This window comes from Camelina sativa, chromosome 16 (genome assembly GCF_030686135.1).
Source record: "Camelina sativa cultivar CO46 ecotype springtype chromosome 16, ASM3068613v1".
Taxonomy (NCBI): Eukaryota; Viridiplantae; Streptophyta; class Magnoliopsida; order Brassicales; family Brassicaceae; genus Camelina; species Camelina sativa.
The window spans coordinates 30,566,565-30,590,770 of NC_141895.1; the positions used below are offsets into that span (position 1 = coordinate 30,566,565).

General features: G+C 35.1%; 6 protein-coding genes and 2 pseudogenes across 15 annotated transcripts; 2 read left to right on the forward strand and 6 right to left on the reverse strand.

The window, feature by feature from the left end:
- Positions 1–5: 5 nt before the first annotated feature.
- LOC104753001 (ABC transporter I family member 1 pseudogene) lies at positions 6–1,383 on the reverse strand (annotated as a pseudogene). 2 transcript variants are annotated; one of them, XR_015583740.1, is made up of 2 exons: positions 1,269–1,383; positions 6–801 (listed from the first exon to the last, which is right to left on the reverse strand). The product of XR_015583740.1 is annotated as an ABC transporter I family member 1 pseudogene, transcript variant X1 (transcript). The 2 variants fall into 2 exon arrangements; XR_015583741.1 differs by having other exon boundaries at positions 1,129–1,296.
- A 201-nt stretch (positions 1,384–1,584) lies between these two features.
- On the reverse strand, positions 1,585–3,474 carry LOC104714685 (ribulose-phosphate 3-epimerase, cytoplasmic isoform). 2 transcript variants are annotated; one of them, XM_087490455.1, is made up of 7 exons: positions 3,273–3,474; positions 2,954–2,963; positions 2,573–2,638; positions 2,379–2,485; positions 2,186–2,283; positions 2,004–2,096; positions 1,585–1,909 (listed from the first exon to the last, which is right to left on the reverse strand). In XM_087490455.1, the coding sequence occupies exons 1-7, from the start codon at positions 3,400–3,402 to the stop codon at positions 1,709–1,711; spliced, it is 705 nt and encodes a 234-aa protein (XP_087346581.1). In that variant the 5' UTR covers positions 3,403–3,474; the 3' UTR covers positions 1,585–1,708. The 2 variants fall into 2 exon arrangements, with proteins under 2 accessions (XP_087346581.1, XP_087346580.1); XM_087490454.1 differs by lacking the exons at positions 2,954–2,963; positions 3,273–3,474 and having other exon boundaries at positions 2,573–2,732.
- A 2,186-nt stretch (positions 3,475–5,660) lies between these two features.
- On the reverse strand, positions 5,661–7,203 carry LOC104753003 (uncharacterized protein At3g61260). Of its 3 annotated transcripts, none has more exons than XM_010475269.2 (5): positions 7,121–7,203; positions 6,884–6,993; positions 6,566–6,653; positions 6,236–6,317; positions 5,661–5,969 (listed from the first exon to the last, which is right to left on the reverse strand). In XM_010475269.2, exons 2-5 carry the CDS (start codon positions 6,957–6,959, stop codon positions 5,766–5,768), a joined length of 450 nt encoding a protein of 149 aa, XP_010473571.1. In that variant the 5' UTR covers positions 6,960–6,993; positions 7,121–7,203; the 3' UTR covers positions 5,661–5,765. The 3 variants fall into 3 exon arrangements, with proteins under 3 accessions (XP_010473571.1, XP_010473569.1, XP_010473570.2); XM_010475267.2 differs by having other exon boundaries at positions 6,884–7,033; positions 7,121–7,190; XM_010475268.2 differs by having other exon boundaries at positions 7,110–7,188.
- Positions 7,204–7,915: 712 nt separating this feature from the next.
- LOC104754153 (uncharacterized) lies at positions 7,916–8,592 on the reverse strand. Its single transcript, XM_087490453.1, has 3 exons — positions 8,238–8,592; positions 8,070–8,175; positions 7,916–7,939 (listed from the first exon to the last, which is right to left on the reverse strand). Exons 1-3 carry the CDS (start codon positions 8,564–8,566, stop codon positions 7,916–7,918), a joined length of 459 nt encoding a protein of 152 aa, XP_087346579.1. The 5' UTR covers positions 8,567–8,592.
- Positions 8,593–8,629: 37 nt separating this feature from the next.
- On the forward strand, positions 8,630–8,955 carry LOC147926123 (uncharacterized; the record flags this gene model as incomplete). Its single annotated transcript, XM_087492869.1, is given in 2 exon segments — positions 8,630–8,905; positions 8,908–8,955. Coding segments are annotated over 2 exon segments (324 nt in total), but the record flags the coding sequence as incomplete, so codon positions are not given.
- A 469-nt stretch (positions 8,956–9,424) lies between these two features.
- LOC104753005 (serine--tRNA ligase, chloroplastic/mitochondrial-like) lies at positions 9,425–10,879 on the reverse strand (annotated as a pseudogene). The gene is made up of 4 exons (XR_015583811.1): positions 10,518–10,879; positions 10,155–10,248; positions 9,927–10,073; positions 9,425–9,824 (listed from the first exon to the last, which is right to left on the reverse strand). The product of XR_015583811.1 is annotated as a serine--tRNA ligase, chloroplastic/mitochondrial-like (transcript).
- Positions 10,880–16,992: 6,113 nt separating this feature from the next.
- On the forward strand, positions 16,993–21,958 carry LOC104753006 (uncharacterized). Its single transcript, XM_010475270.3, has 8 exons — positions 16,993–17,595; positions 17,940–18,149; positions 18,240–18,365; positions 18,562–18,602; positions 18,696–18,804; positions 18,905–21,097; positions 21,185–21,307; positions 21,393–21,958. The coding sequence occupies exons 1-8, from the start codon at positions 17,518–17,520 to the stop codon at positions 21,615–21,617; spliced, it is 3,105 nt and encodes a 1,034-aa protein (XP_010473572.2). The 5' UTR covers positions 16,993–17,517; the 3' UTR covers positions 21,618–21,958.
- A 223-nt stretch (positions 21,959–22,181) lies between these two features.
- On the reverse strand, positions 22,182–23,894 carry LOC104753007 (pentatricopeptide repeat-containing protein At1g63150-like). Of its 4 annotated transcripts, none has more exons than XM_087490451.1 (2): positions 23,544–23,894; positions 22,182–23,336 (listed from the first exon to the last, which is right to left on the reverse strand). In XM_087490451.1, exons 1-2 carry the CDS (start codon positions 23,859–23,861, stop codon positions 22,182–22,184), a joined length of 1,473 nt encoding a protein of 490 aa, XP_087346577.1. In that variant the 5' UTR covers positions 23,862–23,894. The 4 variants fall into 4 exon arrangements, with proteins under 4 accessions (XP_087346577.1, XP_019093640.1, XP_010473573.2 ...); XM_019238095.1 differs by having other exon boundaries at positions 22,182–23,315; positions 23,517–23,876; XM_010475271.2 differs by having other exon boundaries at positions 22,182–22,908; positions 23,011–23,876.
- Positions 23,895–24,206: the final 312 nt, after the last annotated feature.

Consider the following 24,206-nt stretch of genomic DNA (forward strand, 5'->3'; position numbering starts at 1 on the left):
AAACATTACATGAAATTTTGACTTTAAATTTACCAAAAATGCTTGAGGAATACTCATATTGTGCATTACACAAAGTTTAAAAATAAAACACCCTTTGATTCTTCTACTAAGAAATGTCTGCACGATCAAGCATATCAATCAAAGTCATCTTTCTTGGAAACCTAGGAGGAAGCCTCAAGATCATAGCATCTTCAATGTCAATAGGAAGATGAGTAGCAACAATAACAATCCCTCCCTTTTTCCTATGCTCTGCAATGATATACTCAAGCAATCTAACTCCTTCATCATCCAAAGCAACTGATGGTTCGTCCAAAAGCCAAATCGGTCTGTCTATAGCGAGGAGCCTAGCAAGTTGCAACCTTTTCCTCTGACCCATTGACAACATTCTCGACTTCTCTTTCACCAACCTTCCTAAACCCATTAGCTCCAATGCCGGTTGAGCTTTGCCGATTTTATTCTCGAGAAGTTCAAACCATTGGACATTGTCTAGTACTGTGAATCTCTCTTTGATGGCGTCTTTCAATGAGATCCAGTTGAGTTGGAGTTTGTACTGTTGGAAGATTCCCGATTGAGCTATGTCGTGACCGTTCCAAAGGATTTCTCCAGCAGATGGTTTTGAGAATCCAGCTAACATTCTCAAGAACGTTGATTTACCGGATCCGTTGGTTCCAGTTAAGACAAGTGCACCACCGTCATGAAGAGATACGTTCACATGTCTTAGAATCTGCTACGCGTTTCTCATACAAGAGACGTTTTGAAGAAGAAGCCGAGGGATTTGAGGCCTCCTTATAGACATTGTATCTGAAGAAAACATAGCCATAAGAGCAGATGAGTAAACCTATGAACAAAAAGGCTAACGAATTGTGTAGAATTAGTTCAGAAACAGAGCAGCCATTAAGAGTGAGCAAATCTATAAACAAAAGCTTTACGAATAGTGTAGCTTAAGTTCAGAAACAGGACTGATGATCATCACATAACATTTACTATACATCGGTTATGAAAAACACAATTTTTTTTGTAAGATCACCACATGAATCCGATTCTAAGATCAAAACTTGAGTTGCAGATCCTATAAAGGTAGAGACCATTCCATAGATTTTACAATATAATTAGTAAAACGAGAGAGACCTGGTGGATCTAAATAAGTTGAGAGAGCTGATTGTAAAAACAACGCGATTCGATTTAGAAGGGTTCCATAATACCAATGATCTCAGAAGCTCGAATACAACAAGAGGATAAAACCCAGATTCACAAACTGAACTACATACCTGAAAAAAATCGAACCAGGAGAGTGTTATTGAAGAAGAAGAAGATGTGATTTTTGCAGAAGGGAAACGATTCTCTTTGGTTTAGGGTTCTTCCTTCTGATAACCGACCGTGACTTTTATAATTAAACCGATAAATTTATTGGCTCAATCACAGGATCAATCTAATTGAACCGGTCCAACCCGGTTTAGTCTCTACATTTTTTTCTTTCTAAAATCATAACGGTTCAACTGCTTCTGCTTCTCACTGCACGATCAAGATGGTGAAGTGTGATGGCTAGTGGTTACAAATCTTAAGAGAAAATAAACTAGAAAAAGATTTTGTATAAGGCAGTGAGGGTATTATTATTAATAACTCAAATGATTTGCTACAAACAGGTCTTGGAACCAAGACTACATCATCAAGATTCACGAAATAAACATTTTAGAAACAGGCACTCCATTTAAGTGGTCGGTGAGGAGGCTTTCTCAACACTTTCCCGCAGAAGGGTTATGACGTCCCCAGGCTGTGGAGCTCCGAACACTGAACTTCCTGCAACGATACAGTTGGCCCCTGCTGCAGCCGCTGCGTCAATTGTCGAAGGGCCTAAGCCGCCATCTACTTCAATATCAAGTGTTGGGTACTTCTGCCTCAATGTCTGGACCTAAACCAAGAATAATATCAAACTTAGCTTACCATGGGATTTTTTCCATTAGCAAATGGCATTCACATCTCCAGAGTTGAACCATTTTTTTAACCTTGTCCATCATGGTGGGCATGAACTTCTGGCCTCCAAATCCAGGCTCCACAGTCATCACAAGAACCATTTCAACCGGAGTTGCTCCTTCAACCTGTCATACATAGCTCAAGCCATGATAAACCGGATCGCACTCTGGAACAGGTAGGTATATGCAAAACAGAAGAATAAAATTCTTCATACCAGAGGATAGACTTGTTCAACAGGTGTTCCAGGCTTTAGAGCCACACCTGGTCTCATCCCAGCAGACTTAATCTTCCTCACAAGTTCTTGCCAATTCTCTGAAAATAAACAAATAACACAAGTCGAGATCATAAAGATAAAGACAAAATCAAAGGATGGTGCGGGACACAGCTACCTATAGTATTATTATTACCTTGGGCCACTTCAATGTGGAATGTAAAACCAGAAGCCCCAGCTTTACCCATCTGTTCCACGTAATCCATGGGGTTCGTCACCATCAAGTGGCAATCAAGATAAGCACTGTGATAAAAGTTTTCAGGGACATCAGTTCTCACTTGAACAACATGTCAGATATTTTTTAAATCCAAAAGGGATGTAGTGACTTACTCTGTGTGCTTTCTCAAACTCTCGATGACAGGAGCACCAATCGTTAAATTCGGAACAAAATGCCTGCTCCCGAGTAACACAGAATTATAGCGGCCAGATAGATACTCATAAGCCATAATCCATACTAGAAATAAAACAAACACAGCTAAAATTTACCCGTCCTGCAAATGAAATAACAGGGTATAATAATATTAGTATGAAACAAGCAAAGGATGTACAAGTTTCAGATAAGAATTCCACAAAATTCAGCAACAGATGAAGTTGACCACATCATCAACTAGTGTGTTTCCAAATAACATATTCGTAACATTAACTCAAAGTGTGAAAAAAGCAAAGGCACAATACTATGAAACAAGCAAAGGTAGCAAATAAGTCCAGAACAATAACAAAACTCAGCTTCTTGGTTGTTTCATACTAAGAGCAGCACAGCAGAGATACAAGTTTCAGATCAGAATTCCACAAAATTCAGCAACAGATGAAGTTGACCACATCATCATCTAGTGTGTTTCCAATAACATAATATAGAAATTAACTCGAGATCCGTGTGTAGAGACAATAATATGAAGCATAGTAGTGATTGAGAATCAAATCATAATTCTTGGAACTTTATAATATCAAAGTTGAAGACTTTTAAATCACCAATTAAGTAAATTTATTGAGTAAAATCAAAAAAATTCAGATTCGAATAAGCAAAGGAAGCAATAAAGGTGGTTTACCATAATGTCCATGTGAAGCCAATTGGCGCCCAAATCGACCATCCGCTTAGCCTCCGCCGCAAGATTAGCAAAATCCGATGACAACATCGACGGAGCGATCTTCGGCGACACCATCTTCCCCGTGATTTTAACGACGGCTATGGTAGAGAAGAAGAATCTGCGTTAGGTGAAGAGCACTGAGAGAAGAGAAGAAAATAAGAAAATATTTGGGCAGTTGGGTCAACCCGTTAACCCGAATCTCGACCCGAACCGACCCAGTTTGATTCCACCAAACCTGTTCACGTGGCATCAAAACACTAAGGCAACGACATAACCACTTAGCTTTGTACGAACGAAATTCACTTCTAAATGATTTACATTGATGCTTTGAAAGTTGAGAAAATGACACTCACACCCACTTTCTCCTAAAGTATTGATACTTACACCCACTTTCTACTATTCTTATACTTTTCTTATATCAAATTATAATTTACACCCTCTAACTAAACTAACATTCTCTTTCTATTTTTTTTTTTTCCTTCTCATCTCTCTCTCTAACTTTTCTCTTTCTTTTCTAATATTTTTTTCTTTAACATTTATTTTTCATTTTCATTACTAAATTTTAAGTTTAGTAACTTTAGTTGGTGATAAACATACTAAATTTTAAGTTTAGTAACTTTAGTTGTTGACAAACAAAAAAAAGTTAACCTTATACCCTAAATATTAAATCCTAACACCACATAGACACTAAATCCATATAAGCCCAAAAACGTAAACCTTATACCCTAAATCTTAAATCCTAAACCCTAAACCATACACCTTGAACCCTAAATCCTAAACCATGAATTAAAAATATAGACACATCATCCACATACCTAAACCTAAACTTTTAACCTTAACCCCTAAATCCTACACCTTGAACCTTAGACAATACAACTTGAACTCAAAACATAGACATTGAATCTATATACCATCTAAAGTCTAAACCCTAAACTATGGTGATGTTTGAACATGCAACAAACTTGTCAATAAATTTCATCTGGATTGCTTGTCCACGTGGTCAGAGTTTGGTGGATAGGCTTAGAGATTAATAATGACCATGTTTGTTGTGTAGTATGCTTCTAGTGACACTTCTAAGTTCTAATATCTCTAATTCTAGCTTAAAAATAGTACAAAAACATTTGGCTAAAAGACATCTAAGTGGCTAAACTATAGTGATGTTTGAACATGCAACAAACTTGTCAATAAATTTCATCTGGATTGCTTGTCCACGTGGTCAGAATTTGGTGGATAGGCTTTGAGATTAATAATGACCATGTTTATTGTGTAGTATGCTTCTAGTGACACTTCTAAGTTCTAATATACCTACTTCTAGCTGAAAAATAGTACAAAAACATTTAGCTAAAAGAAATCTATGTGGCTAATTTATCTTGGACAAATTTCTGCTCATGTAAAGAATGAGCAAGATATTATAAGATAAGTATCCATAACTACTAATCCACATGATTGTTATTCAATGTTCTAAATAAATCAATGTTGTTAATTTTTATTTTGTTTATTAACCACTTATGAGTGTATATGTTTCTAGACCAACACAAAATATGAAGCAAGGAGCTCATGTGTCTATGGATTTAATTGTGTGGATGTTGTATGATGATTCTTTGGTCTGTCTACATTGGTATCCACAAAAAAATATCCACATGATCACATCCATAGCCACCATTCAACTGCTATTCTTCAGCTTAATGTCTAGATATGCTTTGTAAATCCATGGAGACCTATCCATAGTTTTTCTATCCACTAAACTTTGTTTTTTTTTTAAAGTGAATAGTTTTGGTTTTAGGTTCAAGGGTTTATGTTCTAGGATTTAAAATTTAGAATTAAAGGGTTTTGTACTTATTTGGTCTATGTTGTGTTATGGATAATATGCTATGGATAAAGATCTAACCAAATTTATGTATGTATATTTTGTATGAATAAACACAAGTAACTATCTATTAACAATACTGCAATTGATTATCCACTTATAATTGAACAAATGTTCAACGACTGATGGATACTGTATAATCTAAAAATTCATAAAAAATATAGCAATATGTATATTAAAATGTAGAAAATATATAATCATAACATATTTTATATAAATAAATAGAAAATTTGTTATATGATAACAAATAAATATATTTTACTTTGTTAAAGTGTTAACAACAAAAAAGAAGAGAAAAAGAGAGAAAAGAATGAGAGAAAGAGGAGAGGGGCAAAATCGTCCAAAATGTGTGTATCCTTACAAAAAACTTGTAAAAGTATAAGAAGGAAGGAAAGTGAGTTTTGGTATCACAACTCAACACGAAAGTGGGTTTTCGTGACATTATCCCTTGAAAGTTATTCACACATTTAAAACACATATATATATATACATATATATATTTTACATTATTCGTTTTAGATATATACATTTTCATTTTTTGTTATTTTCAATTACATTAAGAAGAAAAGTGTTAGAAACATCCACAGGTTTTGGAATTGGGTGGATAGGCACTTGGAGTTGCGATTAGCTTCTCGCTCATTTTTTCCACTTTGATAGATTCTTGCTCCTTTTGTTTCTCTATTTTTTCTCTTTTTGCTTCTGCAATCTTCTCAATTTCTGGTATCTTTTTCTTGAATTTTTTTGAGTATTCAGCTTTCTCCACTTCTAAATTCTCCTGATAAAAATATATATTTGTAGATAAAATTAAATAAACACTTCATAGTTACCGTTGGTGTATTTAGTGTGTAGACGTGACACCGTGACAAGGTGTAGTTGCTGTAATTAAGGGTTTGGTGTTACGTTTAATTATTTACAATTGAATAAGTTTTGGTTAGAGTAGAGGAGAATATATTATATGATATGAAATACCTTACTTAACTAACCATGTTTTCTAAAGTTTAGATATTGATCAATATATGGTTAAAGTTCTCCTATATGTACCTCCATTTTCTTCAAATCTAACTCTAGAGCTGTCTTCATGTTGTTCTCCCATGCTTCAATTGAGCAAAGTTCTTTGTAAGCCCTGTTCCGTCATTTGATATTTATTCCAAGAAAAAAATGTAAATAATAGTTAACGTGAAAACCACAAACAAATTTCGAATTATATAGATTACAGTGATGTAAATTTCAAAAATGGTAGTCTCGCGTATAACATGCGAAATCTGTGTATAATTTGAAATTTTGAATGCAAAACAAACTTTGATCTTAATGGTTCTAACCTCAATAATTACTACGGATTATATATACTGGTAATAATTGGTAAATTCTTACTTGGTTTGAGCTTTTGCCTTCTCATTCTCTTCCCAAGCATCTATCAACGCAAGTCTCTTGTCTTTCTCTATCTCAACAAGTTTTTCATCTACATACAATATAAATTGATTACGCTTTATAATCTTAATGCAAAAATCCATTCATATATATGTCAATCCAACTCCATATCGTTGAACATTATTATAATCGTTAAAATTAATGAACAAGATGTAATTAAGTCATTACGCTTCTCATGTTTACTTGTTCACAAAATTTGTCCTTAAAACCAAGAAAAAACTTAATGCAGTTTATAAATATACTTATTACACACAAACATACTTTGACTTGAAGCCAAAATGATAGCACTTTGTTCAGATAGTGGAGAATCTTTCTTGACTCGTTTATCTTGTCCCATGTTAGGGTTTCTCTTCTTCTCTGTTTCCTTTGTACTTTTGTGAGATTTTTACAGAGATTTAATAAAATTGAAAACTATTAAGCAAGAAAAAAACTAGTTACTCATAAATTTAGAAGAACGCCTAAAAAAGAAGAAGATAGATATTATTACCTTTCACTTACCTTTTGATGTCTTCGAGTTGAGTTAGGTGTGGGAGTTCTATGCTCGAATCCCATCAATATATATATATGCACATGCCCAATATAATACATTACATACATATATATAATATAATATGTATATATATATATCATCGAAATTTTTCACTCCAAGAAATCAAATTAACTGTTTGGGTTATGGTAGGTGAACGAAAAAAATAATCCGATTATTCACAAAAAGGTACTTAAAGGAAGCTCCAAGTATTGAGTTAATGACTTAATTAGTAATGTTCTTCAGTGTTGAGTCTAAAAGAATCTAAGCGTTGTATACAAATTCGATTAAGATCCTGAGACAATATTTGACGTATATGCAAGGTATATGAAGAGTGAAGGAGAAGTGGGTGATGGATGAACTCGCGTAGAATCATGTTCGTCATCATTCTGACTGCCGCCATTTTTTCACTTTCTCGGTACTTGAAGATTCTTCCGATGACAAATTGACGATGTCGAGAAGGATGGAAGCAGAAGAAGAAGGCGACCCTATTTTTGCGTGGCTCCCAATATCAGCAGTCTTAAAGAAAGACAGAAGCAATCTTCAATAGAGAGATCAGAACAAAGTATAAAGCTGAACATAACAAATGATTAGAAGGCGTATCCAACAAATTTTGTTTTTGTAAAATTGACCATCATATAACATATCTCATTTCAACAGTAACATAAACAAACACGACAAATGAAATAAATTAACAAGTGTAAGCAGAACATCAGAATCGAAATCAATCAAGCAAGAAGCAAATGACACTGAATCTTCCATTTTTTTCATTCATCCTTCACCTGATGATCCTGCAAAGCAAACACACAAAACTAATGAGAGAGTGATAATTTGGAATGTGTATCCTAATTTTTGACTTCTAAATTCAGTAGCTCTGTAGAAAAAGGAAAATAAAGCCACTGCCTTTCGTTGAGGACATACCACACCCTGATGCAGATCCACCAACATTGCCACTGCCTTTCGTTGTTCCTTCTTACGACATAAGGCGGCCACCATACCACGGAAAGTGATGTCATTAGGAGCCACAGCAAGATTGAGAGATAGAAGGCCAGGTGCTCAGAGCAAGAGCTAACCGTAGCAGTCTAAGGCCCACTAGAAATCATTTCCTCGAAAATGTTTAGGGCACCATTAAGATCACCCATTTGACAAAACCCATGAATCAAAGTGCTGTAAGTAAATGTATTAGCAATTATTCCTCTTCGATGCATCAAGTAGAAAATCTCCACTCCATCGTCAACCCTTTTAGCCTTACAATAGCCATTAATAAGGGTAGTATAAGTGACTACGTCCGGAGAGCAGCCCTTGGTTGCCATCAAATCAAACATGCGCTTGGCATCATCTAGACGGTTATGCTTGCAAAGCACATCTATGATTGAACTATAGGTGACCGTATCAGGAATTATATCCCTACGGAGCATCTCCTCATATAATTCTTCAGCCTTAGTGAACTTCCCTTATTTGACAGATGCATTGATTAATGCACTGAAAGTTACAACATCAGGATTGATTTGCCTTTCAATCATATCACGCAACAATCTTAGGGCATCACTCCATCTACCAGAACTACAAAAAGCATCTATCATATAGTTGTAGGTAAGAACATCGGGAGAAATGTCTTTCTCGTGCATTTCAGTGAAAAGATTTTGAGCATCGCTATGATGTCCGTCTTTGCAAAGGCGATCAATGATGGCAGTATAGATTACCGCATTAGCTTTGATGTGGGTTTGCTCCATCTTCCTAAGCAGATTCAAGGCAGATTCAGTGTCACCAATCTTACACATTCCATTTACAACTGTTCCGTAAGTGACCTCGTTAGGTTCAAGACCTTCTTCAACCATCCGATAAAGCAGATCCATCGCTTCGAGAACTCGACCCTCCATACAAAGACCGTTCATGAGTGTGCTGAAGGTCACGACATTGGGTGTTGTTAATCCAGTTTCCACCATATGATCAAACAAAACTACAGCTTCAGAGATCTTGTCTTGGAGACATAACCCATGGAGCAGCGTGCTAAACGTAACAACATCAGGCTGGAAACCAAGTTTGGTGATCTTTCCAAACGTAGACAAAGCAAACGGCAACTTGTGACAGTTGCAGAAACATTTCATCAGAATAGAAAAGCTATAGATATTAAATGGAATCCGGCGCAATGACATCTTCTGATAGAGAGAAATCGCAACATCGGGACGTTCCATCTTCACGACGACACCAATTACTTTATTGAAATCATAAAGAATTTGACAGTATGGTTGATGTGGGGTATCTGGAAATGAGAGTGTCTTAAGAACGGATTATTTATACCGAAAAAATTTGGTCATCAATCTATTGCTTTATAGAAGGAGATAATCATTCACCCACTTAACTGAACTCTACTAATTTGAACAGAAAATATTCAATTGCACATATGGAGACAAAATTACAGCTGCTCCCATTTCTGCAATAATTTACTGAGAAAAAGGATGATCAATATGTTGTAATGAAGAATAGTTGGCTATTGATGACAGCTATTCCCAATAGCTAAGCAGATGTCAACCGTGATCCATCAACCTATAAAGTGTGCTTTGGTATCTATGAAGAGGATACCTCTGCAGCAGAGTCAAAATCAATGAGATCAAGATCCTTCCCAAGCTGAAGATGATCCTTGATTGGAAAACTAAACTCACGTCGACAACCAACCTAGAAAGAAAATTATGAATTGTTTTTAGAAAGACCTTTCACAGCAAAAAAAAAAGCCAAAGTCAATGTAGCAGGTCAGGGAGGTATGACCAAACTAACTACCTCCTTTCTAACTGCCGATGAATCCTCTCCTCCAACAGGAACATCAAGGTGAGTCATATTGGGTATAGACTGTGCTACATGTTGCAGCTCATCTTTGCTTCACGAGGTCTTCTTCCAGAGACACAAGACTTTCCTTGGGACTTTTACCTGAGGGCGAAAAGACTCTGTTATATCTTCTAGTAAAGAAGACAGACAGACTGACAAACAAAATGGATTCCTCATATCTACCTTCTTCTACGAGTCTCTCACGTTCAGATGGCTCCAGCTTCCCTTTCATCTTCTTTGCAACGTTGTTTCTTTCCTCACGAAGCCTCTCAACTTCCTGCTATCTGCAATCTCGCTGATTAGCTGAACCGAGACGATGAAAAAAAGAAAAGAAAATTTTCAATTCAATCTCTCAAATTTAGCCAGAGACTAAAACTAGTATTTGTCACCAACATCCAGGAACTAACAAAACCAACAAAGCTAATTCGAATAGATTTCTTCCTCAGAGCAGCTGACTTGACATGTTTCTAATAATACTAAGAATCCCAAATTCGAATAGAGCTAATTCCTTTAACACGGTAGAGTAGAAGATTAGTAGATAATAACCTTTTGGAGATTGACCATGTTCTCGTAAAGCTCAAGCACAGCATCCAAATTAGCATTCGAGTTCCTGTTCTTGATGTTGATTTCGACTGCTTCCTTATTATCCCTTATCCATTTGAAATCAATCGACGCCTTCCACTGAGGCTGAGTGGCCGGAATATCTTGTACGGCGACGGCGGAAGCGGAGAAGGCTCTGACTAAGAGAGGTTTACGTGGTTGAAGATGGGGGGAAAACAAACCTGGCGAGGCGAGAAGAGAATGTGGAGACGGTTACAGGAACCGCCGCGGCGAGTCTCAGTTTGTGTAAACCCATCGCCGGAGAGCTTCTCTCTGCTGACAAAGAAGAGACGACGACGATGATTTTAGATTCTACGGATTGATAATTAAACGTTGTCGTTTTTGGTCTGAGGAAGAACAATTGCAGCCTAAACAATCGGGATCAATCTAATTCAACCGGTCCAACCCGGTTTAGTCTTTTTTTTTATTTCTTTTCCATAAATCAGAACAGTTCAAGGGCCTCTATCACTCACTATCAAGATAAACCGTAGCAACGGTCGTTAAGTGTGATGTCCTGATGGGCTAGTGGCTACAAGAAAAGAAAAAAAATAGACTTTCAATTTAGTTTCATATTCGTATATGAGGTGTTTATCTCTGAAGAGTATGTCGTTCGCAGACGAACGGAGACAAAGACTATTGCTTCTATCGCCAGAAGAAGCCTGAATATTGAATTAAGATGTCTCGGCTGGCCGATTCTCGATCAGAAAACGAATTTCGAGTTACTGGTGATGTACAAGAGAATTTTGTGTTTAATTTTCTTTCAGCGTAAAATAAACGTAAGGGTTTGCTAGTAGATATAGTATTATAAACTTAAATGCCTATGAAATTGTAATATGTGGATTAGTCGATTAAGTTGATGTACTTTTTAATTAGTAATATAATATAGGCTAATAGCACTTGACGTAGCTTGGTACTTGTCAATATATTTAGATGAAATTGTGAAGTGTGGGCTATAGATATAGCCTCACATAGTCACATGAATAATCTTCCTTGTTAGTTTTTGAAATCTCTGAAATCTTTTTGTTCTTTTCTTATAATATACTAACATATAACCGTCTCTGTTATGTAGTTTTCTTTATCAAATCATTAGACAAAAGTAAAAGGTGTCCACGTTTCCTTCTTTTAGTTTCTTGATAGGAAATGATGAGATTACACATCTTTAGTTTTTCCAAGATGCGAAGATGCTGTGATAATGTTGAACATTATAAAACAAAAAAAATTGTCAAAGCATAAAAGCCAAAAAAGAAAAAAAAAGAAAAGACTCACTTTCATGTGATCGGGGACAAGTTGTGCTGTGGGTAATCCCTTTGGCTCGGGCTCCTCCGCCCTAAGAGACTATATATGACAGCTAAACAAAATTTGATTATCCAGATAATTCGGTTGATGGAAATTTCAATTCAATTTAAGTTATTATATACTATGAAATGTACATAATATCTTCATATATGTTCTTTCTATATATATATATATATATATGTTTTAAATAAATAATGAGAAAATTTTATGTACATTAATACGTTGATTGATCACATGACCTTATAAAGCGAAACGGTCTCTCTCTAGTACGATCAGATGTTGAAAGGGAGACGAACATAAAAAGAAAAAATCATACGAGACTATAATTAATATTTATACCTATCTTATTTCTCAAGCTATCACCTAAAGATAAAAGAGTTGTCTTATTTTTTTTTTTTTTTTAATATTTGCTTTTCCCTATAATCTTTTTTTGTCCATGCATTTTATCTTAATATAGTCGGCAGATATTAATTAGCTATAGACTATACTTAATTAACACTAAAATTGTTCGGATTAAGACAGATTATAGCAAATTCATACAACTCCATAATCAAATGGATAATAATATATATGAGTCTGACTCTAGAAATTATGGATATCAAAATTTTATGATAATAATAAAAATTGAAAATGAATCAAATATCGAAAGACGAACAATCTCTGACCTCAAATTTTAACATTTTTTTTTTTTATTCTCCTCGTTTATTTTTATTTTTTCTTTTGAAACAGGCTTATTATGCAATATGCATTATTAATTGTTGGAAAGCACGCATGACGCATGCATGATTGATCACGTATGCAATAGCCAATATGCATTCACAGAAATAATATATGATCACGTAATCATAAACTTAAAAAAGAGTCAAATGATACTCCCTCTCTTTAAAAAAATATAAGATGTTTTAGTGAAAACACATATATTAATAAATAATTACTTTTAAATTTTTGACTAATTATAAATAAGTCTGCATAATATAAAATATAAATTTAATCTAAAAGTTGTTTAGAAAATTGAAAACATGTTATATTATAAAACAAAAATATTTCTCTAAACATCCTATATTATGAAATGGAGGGAGTATATGATATGAGCAGGAGTAGGTACGTGTTAAAGAGATTATTTACAAAATATGACTGTATGTGTGAATATCTATACGCATCAGTTTACATTGATCATGATTTTAGTATACAAAACCAAAAAAGAAAATGATGATGGTGATTTTAAGGAGGATAAAGGGTATCTATTAGTTGATAATGAAAAAATATCGTTGAGATCATGACGACTAATTAGGTGTTTAGGACCAGTCTCACGATATATATAATATGCAATTTATATGTATGTGTGTATTAATTAGTGTGCTCATTAAACATCTGCATCTTGGCGTAATAATAAAAAACACATCCACGTCTTTTTTGGTTCATACTTCTTAGTTGATTAATGTATCTCTCCAAATCTGTCAAATATAAACTGAGAGAACGGCTTAACTTTTTTTTTTTCTGTTCTTTTTTTTTTGAGAAAATGCGATTTCCATTAATTAATCGGAAGCTAGTTTGACTAATACAATGGTGCAAGATGAATCATAAACATTTAGGTAATTAACAATCAGTAGCTCGTTGACACGAGTGATCTTATATATGCATAGCATATACAACACGTTAACTACTTTTAAAACCTTAGTATTAGAAAGTTAAATTTAAAATTTTTGTTACATTCTTTTAATAATTTTTGTTCATAAAAATGGAGGTTTTGTGATTCATCGTGTGTTAATGCTTCTGGGACTCTCCACACAGCTTCCCCATTTTCGTCAGAACTTTCTTTAACTAATGAAGACTGAAGAGTATTATTTTTGGGAATGTGACCCCATCACACATGTGCTTCTTGTTCTTTATATTGAGAGCCAAAAACATTAATGTCTATTGTGTATTTTTTTTTTATAAAAGAAATTAGATCTCAAAGCTAAATTTAACTTTATATCATTGTAAATGCAAAGATGAAAGATACATCTATATATTATCATAATATAGTTTCTTGAAATAATTAATGGAAATGAAAGTAGAAAATATAATTTTTCTTCTAACACCAAATAATTGCAAGAACTAAGAAGTCATGGACTTTGACTGCGTACTTTTCGATCTGTAATGCTGTGGTACTAAATTCTTTCTTTTATTGCTTTCTGCAAAAGAACATGGAGTAAATGTTAATTAAAAAATATAAAAAAAAAAACCTTAAATGTTAGTATTAAAGTTTCTAATTTTTCTTGGGAAATAAATTTTAAAGATAAAAGAAAATATGACGTCAAAAAAAATTGTGAACTAGGATGTCAGATTAAAGAGGTGTTTATACTTTGTAGAAGCTAGGTTGGAGGTTGCGACAGCTTACGTGACTTTATTTAACCTTGAAATAGAAATATTACGATGATATAAACAATCAGATTTTGGTTGGAAAATGTATTTTCTGGAGTGCTACATTATACAGTTATCTCTTCTAATCGATATATGAATGATCGATCTAGTAATAAGGCAAAGAATAAAGGGGGTGTCTGAGTTAGGCACGCATGAGTGGCACGTGTGTGTACAACAGATAAAGCAATGGTTAATTTTCAAAGCCAAGTAAGCTCCTCCAGAACAACCACGGTGTCAAAGAACCCTACATTACTTTATTTATTACGTCAAAGAACCATTTTGCAATTACTCATTAGTTCTTACTATATTTGTATACACAGCCAATACAACAAAGTAGGTATACATAATTACATACATTGGCAGTTAAGTTCTTTTAGAATGTAGCAACAAAAGAAAAGTTCTTTGCGAATGGGTTTTGTTATATTTATATACGTCCATTTGAAATCACCCCGTACGTGATGCATCAGAAAAATATGACAAATTAACTAGTTCTTCTAAACTGAAAATCAATTATTTTGTAATTTGTAATAAATTCAAAAACAGTTAATTAATATTATGTACATAATAACATAAATGTTTGGTATATGATGGGGGTTGGACCTTTGGCGTATATGTTAGGCGGATATATACGTATTCAAGTCGTTTAGTTTTATTTCAAACACACTCGACCAAACCACCATTTTGTTACGAGACTACCCGATTTGGTTTTATATATGTGTGTTTTGCGTGTGATGTGCTCATACATGTTATTTATACACACACATACTATATATATTGTACATACTTAAAAATATAATGTGCATGCGTACATATATGTATACGTTACGCCTAAATTCTAACAAAAGATCTTAATAAAATTGGAATGCAAAAGGAAAAGCTATGAAATAAGAATAAGGTTACATAGATATAATATGTTAAATGTATAAGTATGATTTGTCCTATTTGTCATCGAGAAGTCCTAACATCTGATACCTTAAACTCATTTTAAGAAACTATTCTACAATAATACAAGTTTGGTAATGGGATCAAATAATAGTAGTTTAATACATAGGATACCTTTTAAAAATTTCCAGAATCTCGATGGACCTACATATATGAAAAAAAGAAAAAACAAAAACAAAGTGATGAATGTTTTTTTTTTCGCTTTATAATATAAGCTACAAACTATACAGATATATTGCTATAAACATCAAACTAAATATTATAAAACATGTAGTATTTATGCTAAAAAAATTATATATGTAATATTTATTTCCAAAGGTGGGTCGTCTGTACAACACAGATTCATAACTCTCTGGGTGTTCGATGTCCCAGAACTTATGATGAATTTGCATGTTATATGTCCGAGAATGAAATTTCATGTTTAATAATTATGATTTCATGACTTATTGAATCAAATAGATGGACATGGAACGGACGACGACATCATATCCCACCCACGTACATAAATTGAGTAAATATATCTAGGATTTTAAATTGAATCAAATTAGATTTTGGTTTAATAAAAAAAAAAGGAGTGAGAAAGAATTTTGAAGAGCTATGTTATGAAGAACTGAACATTATGATATTATTATTAACTAAGTAATATAGAATCATATAATGGCTAATCTAATAGGTTTTTGGCGTAATGTCTATCTATTTTGTATGAATAATATTCGTATTATACTGTTAACATCACAATTGTCGGTTTTGATCACTATATAATTATGATTGCATGGCTAAAAAAAAGTTATTTTGGGTAAATTTATCATATATAGATGATTGCATCAGTAAAATATAGAGATGTTTATTAGATGATATAACAACAATGTTTTAAGTTATTGCGGCAATATAACCCATGGAGCTTTGTTAACATCGTTGAGATTTGTTAAATTAATGTATACTCAAAATGGTATCTAAGTTTCCACATATTTTTCTTTGATGTAAAGAATAAGGCCATTTACTGATTCGTTGAGAAATAACTTTTGCTACGCAATGTAGATTTGTTTTGGTTAAAACATCATTTTCCCAATCTCAGATTCTCAGCTATATTTTGTAAGTAACTGTTTAAAAGTATTAATTTACAAAATTATCCGATAAATAGAAATTGTATCAACGTCAAACATGACCGTTTGATACTTTTCGGAAAATGATTTTTATCTTTTTAGTTTATCGGGACCAAGCTTTCTAGGCTTTGTTAACCCATTTATTGACTACAATGCCCATAAAAAAGGTTCGAGTATTAGTAACTAAAGGAAGGACAGACATGTAATTTTATTGCGTATCGATCACTGTTCCCTAATCCAAAATAAAGTTTTTAATTATTAAGATCATGTTTCCAAATCTGTCGGTCTATTTTTTATAATATAATTGTATAAAAATCTGACTTAATCTAGCTTTCATAATTTTATATTAATAGTCTATTTTTTTTCCTACAATACATAACAGATTTTAATAGATCAAATCATTTTTTATTTTTATTTTATTTTCCGTATTACTAAAAATTAAAACTTATCAACGATAAATAAAAATAGTCTTGATCACAAACAATTTGCAATGTAGTAGTATATTATGTTGCCTGCCCACACATTTTTCACGAAATTATTATATTGCACTGTTAATCTTTCCACTAAAAAAATTAATCAAGAACTCTGTTTTCCGATAAATTTTATAAGAGATGTACGTAACCTGTAAAGTGAGATCTTCTTTTTTAATCGAATCTTATTGACTGATATACAATCTTAGTCAAATTAATGCTAGCAAACTATAGTATCTAACACTAATAAATGAATTATGTATTTAATATCTTGTAATACGTCACAAAAAAACGTAAAGAGTTTCCTATACGATACAGAAAAATATTTAATTTAGTTGAAGGAAATGTAAGACTACTAAATTAATTACCAAAAACGTATTCGTACTTTATTAGTCTTTTGTTGTTGATACAATTGTTTATTAGTCTCATGATCTCATCTCATCTCTCTTCTTTAGATCTTACTGTACTTGCTTTTTCTATTTTTCCTTTTCTTTTGTCCCATTTATATAAAATCCACCGCTCCAGCTTAACGTTCGCGTCTTCTTCGCCATTTCTCTCTGAGTCGAACTCGCTCTGATCGATTGAGCCAACTCGCCCGGAGGATCAGTTCTGTGATGATCGTTCCCTCTGCATTGTTGTCATGGCTAGCTAGCTCACGACGTTGAGTAACTCTGTTTTTTTTTCTTCTTTTCTCCGGCTATCAATCCCTATAATAATACTCTGGAGGCGGAGATGTTTAAGTCAGCGAGATGGAGAAACGAGAAGAACAGGATCAAAGTTGTTTTCAGATTGAAGTTTCATGCTACTCAGGTACTGTTGTTGTTGTTGTTTCTTCATCGATTCATTCTTTTTTTTTTATATATAATATATTGGAGACTGTGCAAAATGAGGAATGGTAGGTAGGTGGGGTGGTGCGCACCGCACGGCTCTGCACGTCTCCCATTGAGAGCCTTAATTTGTATTTTGCTTAGATTTGAAACTTACTGCAAAACTGAGAAACTATTACTAAAAAATCAAGAAATCTCAATTTGGTATGTAACACATTGTTCAAGTTGGAGTATATAATCATCTATCATTATTTTAGTGGTTTCTTGAAATGTTTTTTTTTCTTCTTCTTCTTTTGTTTGGTGATTTGTATTTTTAATTTTACGTAGGCGTCACAGTTCAATACAGAGGGATTGGTACTGTCTCTAGTTCCGGGAGATATTGGTAAACCGACGGCGAGATCAGAGAAAGCTATAGTGAAAGATGGACATTGCAGGTGGGAAATCCCGGTTTACGAGACTGTGAAGTTTCTCAAAGATGCTAAAACTGGGAAAGTTAATCAGAGAATTTATCATCTCATTGTATCATCAATTACGCCGGTGAGAGTCACTCAATAGAATTAATCTCAGAGATTTTTGGTTGTTACTTATGCTTTTGTGATTTCCTTTTTTTTTCTTGTGGGTGTGCAGGGATCTACAAGAGGTGGTTTGGTTGGAGAAACGTCAATTGATTTTGCTGATTATGTTGATGCGACTAAGACTTGCAATGTTTCTCTACCATTACACAACTCTAACTCAAAAAAGGCTTTGTTGCATGTTAGTTTCTTCTTCCTTCTCTCTTCTTTTCGTCTTTTTACTCTTTAATGCTTTGTCTTGACTCTTGACAGAGATATTAAGACACTGTTTTCATCTTAAAAGCTCTTAAGAGATCTCAGCTTTTTTTGTCCTTTTTCTTTTTAGAGTTTTGTAACCTTCGAGTCTTTATAATTAATGGTCTTCTGATTTTTTTTAGGTATCTATACAAAGGCAATTAGAATTTGATGATCCTCAAAGGTACAGAAAACTAGACTCCTCATCTATTGGCTTTTTAGTTATTGTTTTGGATTTTTTAATGGAAGTGGCTTTTATGTTTTTGAGTTGTTGCAGAGATGTGGATGAATGTGAGACTCTACGGAAAATGTCACAGGGTCAAGATTTGAAGTCACATTTGAGCATTGGTGATGGAGTCGAAACTGGTAATAGCGTATCACATGAGGTAGTTAGATTAGTATAGCTGAGTAAAAAGGACAATGTGATTGATGTAATGCAAGAGAGTTTGAATTTTCTCTTAACATCTACTGTCTTTGGTTTTGTAGGAAGGTCCATTCGGTAAAGCTGCTCGGTTTGCGGAACTGAGACGAAGAGCATCGATTGAATCCGATAGTACAATGTCAAGCACTGGAAGTGTCATTGAGCCAAATACTCCTGAAGAAGTTGCTAAGCCTTTGAGACATCCCACTAAGCATCTTCATTCAGCTAAAAATCTGTTTGAAGAGCCTCGTGTATCAGAATCCGAGTGGTCAGGCAGTTCTGATCATGGTGGTATCAGCACTGATGACTCTACCAATAGTTCGAATGATACAACCGCGAGGGACACCACGAGAAACTCTTTGGATGAGGACGAGGTAGAGAAGCTTAAAACCGAGGTTGCTGGTTTGACGAGGCAAGCAGATCTTTCTGAGATGGAACTGCAAAGCCTGAGGAAACAAATTGTTAAAGAGACTAAAAGAAGTCAAGATCTCCTCAGGGAAGTGAATAGCTTGAAGCAGGAGAGAGATACGTTAAAACAAGATTGCGAGAGACATAAAGTATCTGACAAGCATCAAGGAGAGAGTAAAATGAGGAACAGGTTGCAGTTTGAAGGAAGGGATCCATGGATTCTTTTGGAGGAAACAAGAGAAGAACTTGACTATGAGAAAGATCGAATTTTCAATCTTAGGTTACAGCTCCAGAAGACGCAAGAATCAAACTCAGAGTTGATTCTTGCTGTTCAAGATCTTGAAGAAATGCTTGAGGAAAAGAGTAAAGAAGGAGCTGATCTTCCTTCCAAATCAAGAACCTCTGATGAGATTCAAGAATCAATGAGAAGTGAGACAGATGAAGATGAGGATGGAAAGACACTTGAGGACCTCGTAAAGAAACACGTGGATGCCAAAGATACACACGTATTGGAGCAGAAGATCACTGATCTGTATAATGAGATTGAGATCTATAAACGTGATAAAGATGAGCTTGAGATACAGATGGAACAGCTTGCTTTGGACTATGAGATACTGAAACAAGAAAATCATGATATCTCATACAAGCTAGAGCAGAGCCAACTGCAAGAACAGTTAAAGATGCAATACGAATGTTCATCTTCACTAGTGGATGTGACAGAGCTTGAGAACCAAGTGGAGAGTCTTGAAACTGAGCTGAAGAAACAATCCGAAGAGTTTTCGGAGTCTTTGTGCCGGATTAAAGAAGTTGAAACACAAATGAAGACCTTGGAAGAAGAGATGGAGAAACAGGCTCAGGTGTTTGAGGCAGACATTGATGCAGTCACACGAGGTAAAGTGGAGCAAGAGCAAAGAGCTATCCAAGCCGAAGAAACGCTAAGGAAGACGAGGTGGAAGAATGCTAGTGTTGCTGGAAAACTCCAGGATGAATTCAAGAGACTCTCTGAGCAGATGGATTCAATGTTTACATCAAATGAGAAAATGGCTATGAAGGCTATGACTGAAGCTAACGAGTTACGAATGCAGAAACGTCAACTAGAAGAAATGATCAAGAACGCTAACGATGAGCTCCGAGCAAACCAATCTGAGTACGAGGCAAAGCTCCATGAGGTTTCTGAAAAGCTGAGTTTCAAAACAAGTCAGTTGGAGGAAATGTTAGAGAATCTTGATGAGAAATCTAATGATATAGAGAAACAGAAGAGGCATGAAGAGGATGTTACTGCAAAGTTAAACCAAGAGATCACAATGCTGAAGGAGGAGGTTGAGAAACTTAAGAAGGACAAAGATAGCCTCGTGGTACAGGCAGAGCACCTGAGAGATGAACTGGAAAAGACGAGTGAATCGGTTATGGAAGCTGAGGCTTCAGTACAGAGAGAGAAAATGAAGAAGATTGAGGTAGAGAGCAAGATCTCACTAATGAGGAAAGAGTCAGAGTCTCTAGCAGAGGAGTTGCAAGTGGTGAAGCGTGTCAAGAATGAAAAGGAGACATCAATTTCACTCTTACAAACAGAGCTAGAAACCGTAAGAGCTCAGTGCAATGATCTTAAGCATTCTTTATCAGAGAATGATTTGGAGATGGAGAAGCACAAGAAGCAAGTGGCACAAGTGAAAACTGAGTTGAAGAAGAAAGAAGAAGCAATGGCTAATCTCGAGAAGAAGCTGAAAGAAAGCAGAACCGCGATTAACAACTTAACGAAGACCGCGCAGAGAAGCAACAACAACATTAAAGGAAGTCCAGTAGGATCTACTAAAGAAGTTGCGGTTATGAAAGATAAAATAAAATTTCTTGAGGTATATGCATCTAAAATTTTCTGTATTCGTTTCAGTATTGATATCTTCAAGTCGATATGATAACCTTTTGATGAACTTGTGATCCAGGGTCAAATCAAACTGAAGGAAACTGCTCTTGAATCTTCATCAAATATGTTCATTGAAAAGGAAAAGAGTCTGAAGAACAGAATCGAGGAACTGGAAACTAAGCTTGATCAAAAGAGCCAAGAGGTTGTTAACAGAGAAACAACATTTTCATGCAAACCAAACAACATTGAACATTAGAAAGTTTAACTCATTACCTTTGATGAAACAGATGATGAGTGACAAGGAGCCTTTAAATGGTCAAGAAAACGAAGATATCCGAGTTCTTGTAGCGGAGATGGAGTCTTTGCGAGAGAGTAATGGATCGATGGAAATGGAGCTGAAGGACATGCGAGAGAGATACTCAGAGATAAGTCTAAGATTTGCTGAAGTCGAAGGTGAGAGACAACAGCTTGTAATGACAGTACGTAATCTTAAAAACGCTAAGAGGAGCTAAACCGGTTTATAAACAGAAACCGGTTCTCATATATTTGATGATTTCACCACAGTTACATAATTTGTTTTTGTAATATACACTGGGAAAAAAAAACAACTTTAAAATGTAATTATGTACTTTGTTTTCAAGTAATCTGCAACTCCATAACAGCATAAGTTTAAAATTTCTCGTGTGTTATTGTAACCGGGTTGATTTAAAGGTTTACTTGAAAACAAGTAATCAACCAGGTTACAAATAGCACACGAGACGATTCTGCTTGATCGAATGGTAGAAGAAGGTCATCAACCTGACGGATTTACTTACGGAACAATTGTAAATGGAATGATCAGACATTACAACAACTTGATCAAAGCTTCTCTATCTTTAAAAATCATTCTTCTCAACAAGACAACAAACAAGTGTTTGCATCAACTCTTGTCCGTAACCTAGCAAGAAAAGAACAAATATAATCCAGTCATATTTTGTAATGATCGGACATTATTACAACAACAACTTGTCAATATAATAGAAGCAAAAACGTCAATTCACCTCACTTCTTATCTCTCCAGGATGATGAAACTGTTTTTAAGAAAGCATATCGAGGAAGCTTTTGTCCAATCTCCCATCATGTAACATATTAGTCACCAAGCCAAAGGTCGAAGCATCTCCAGCAAACCCGCAACTTCTCATTTCGTTGATGAGTTCTGCTGATGCGGCTTGTTCACCATCTCTAAGGTGCGCCCTAATCAGCGTATTATAGGTACCACTATCTGGGAGAATCCCATCTTCTTTCATTTTTCTGAACAAGGCATCCGCTTCTTGCATTAAGCTTTTCCTACATAATCCTGAGATCATTGTTGTGTAGGCTACAACATTAGGCTTAACTCCTTTATGGCTGAGGCTACAAAACAAATCCCACGCTTCTCCCACCTTACCAGCCTTGCACATCCCATCAATCATAGTATTATATGTAATAATATCAAGTTCCATTTCACTCTTTTGCATGTCCTTGAGTATGACCAATGCTGTCTCTAGCTTCCCGTTATTACAAAGCCCATCTAATAATATGTTGTACGTCATAAGATTGGCAGGCACACGATCAGAAACCATCTGTTTGAATACCATTTGGGCATAATCACAGTCGCCAGCTTGAAAAAACCCTTGGATAAGAGTGGTGTAAGTGACTGTGTTGCCAACCAATCCCATTTGAGACATCTCGTGGAAGAGTTGCATACCTTCTTCTACTCTCTTAGACTTACAGAGCCCCTTTATGAGAGTATTATATGTCACTACATTTGGGAGGCAATCCTTGCTAACCATGAATTCAAACATATGCTTAGCCTTGTCTAGGAGATCGTGCATACAAAACCCATTGATCAATGAATTATAAGTGACAATATCAGGATCTATAGACCTTTTGATCATCTCCTTGTACAACTTTTCAGCTTCTAGAAGCTTCCCCTCCTTTGCAAAGGCATCGATCAATGCATTGAACGTAACTACATTGGGGTTGGTTTTCTTTTCAATCATATCTCTAAGTAGTTGAGAGGCATCAGTCCATCTTCCGTAATTACAAAGGCAACTAATGAGGGAGCTGTAGGTAACAACATTGGCTCTAATTCCTTTCTTCTCCATTTCGTTGAACAAGTTGAGTGCATCATCCACATGTTTGTATTTGCAAAGAGCATCGATGACTGTGCTGTAGATGACTACATTCGCCTCTATTTTCCCTTCATCCATCTTCATGAGCAGATTTAAAGCCAAATCAATATCACCTCTCTTACATAATCCGTTTACCACCACACCGTAAGTAACCAGATCTGGTTGACAACCTCTTTGAACCATCCGGTCAACTAAAGCCACTGCTTCTGAAGCTTTGTTGTGAAGAAAAAGGCCATGGATAAGAGTGTTAAATGTAACAGTATTAGGTTGATATCCCATTGCCACCATCTGATCAACCAAAGCTACGGCATCAGAAATCCTATTCCCGTGATAGAAACCATTGACAAGAGAAGAAAGTGTGACAACATTGGGCTCATAACCGAGTTTCATCATCTTCCCAAGAAGAGCTAAAGCAAGAGAGAGCTGAGAGCGTCGGCAGAAACAGTTAATGAGAATACTGTAAGTATAGAGATCATGTGCAATTCCCAGCTTTTGCATCTGCTCTCCCAAGAAGATGACAACATCAAACTTGTTCATCTTAGCAATAGCACTCAACAGTTTGCTGAACTCAATGATGGAAGGCAAAGGACGAGACTTGACCATAACACTGAACAGATAAACAGCATCATCTAACTTTAAATCACTCAGCCGATTTCTACTCAATTTCTCTCTGCAATCATAACAAGTAGTAGCAAAAGATCGTTCCAAACAACGGAAACCGCAAAGAGCAGTTCCAGGAGGGGTACCTTTAACCAGAGTAGGCCGATGAAGACATCTCCTGCCCGTAATCGCAGCTGATCTTCTCATCCCCATCGATTGCTTCAAAAATGGCTTCTCTCCTCGGAAGGAATGAGACGATCCCACTAGTGGAGAGATAGAGATAGAGAGAGAGAGAGAGAGAGAGTGAAGAGATCAAAACAGCAAAATCGCAGAATCGAATAAACCCTA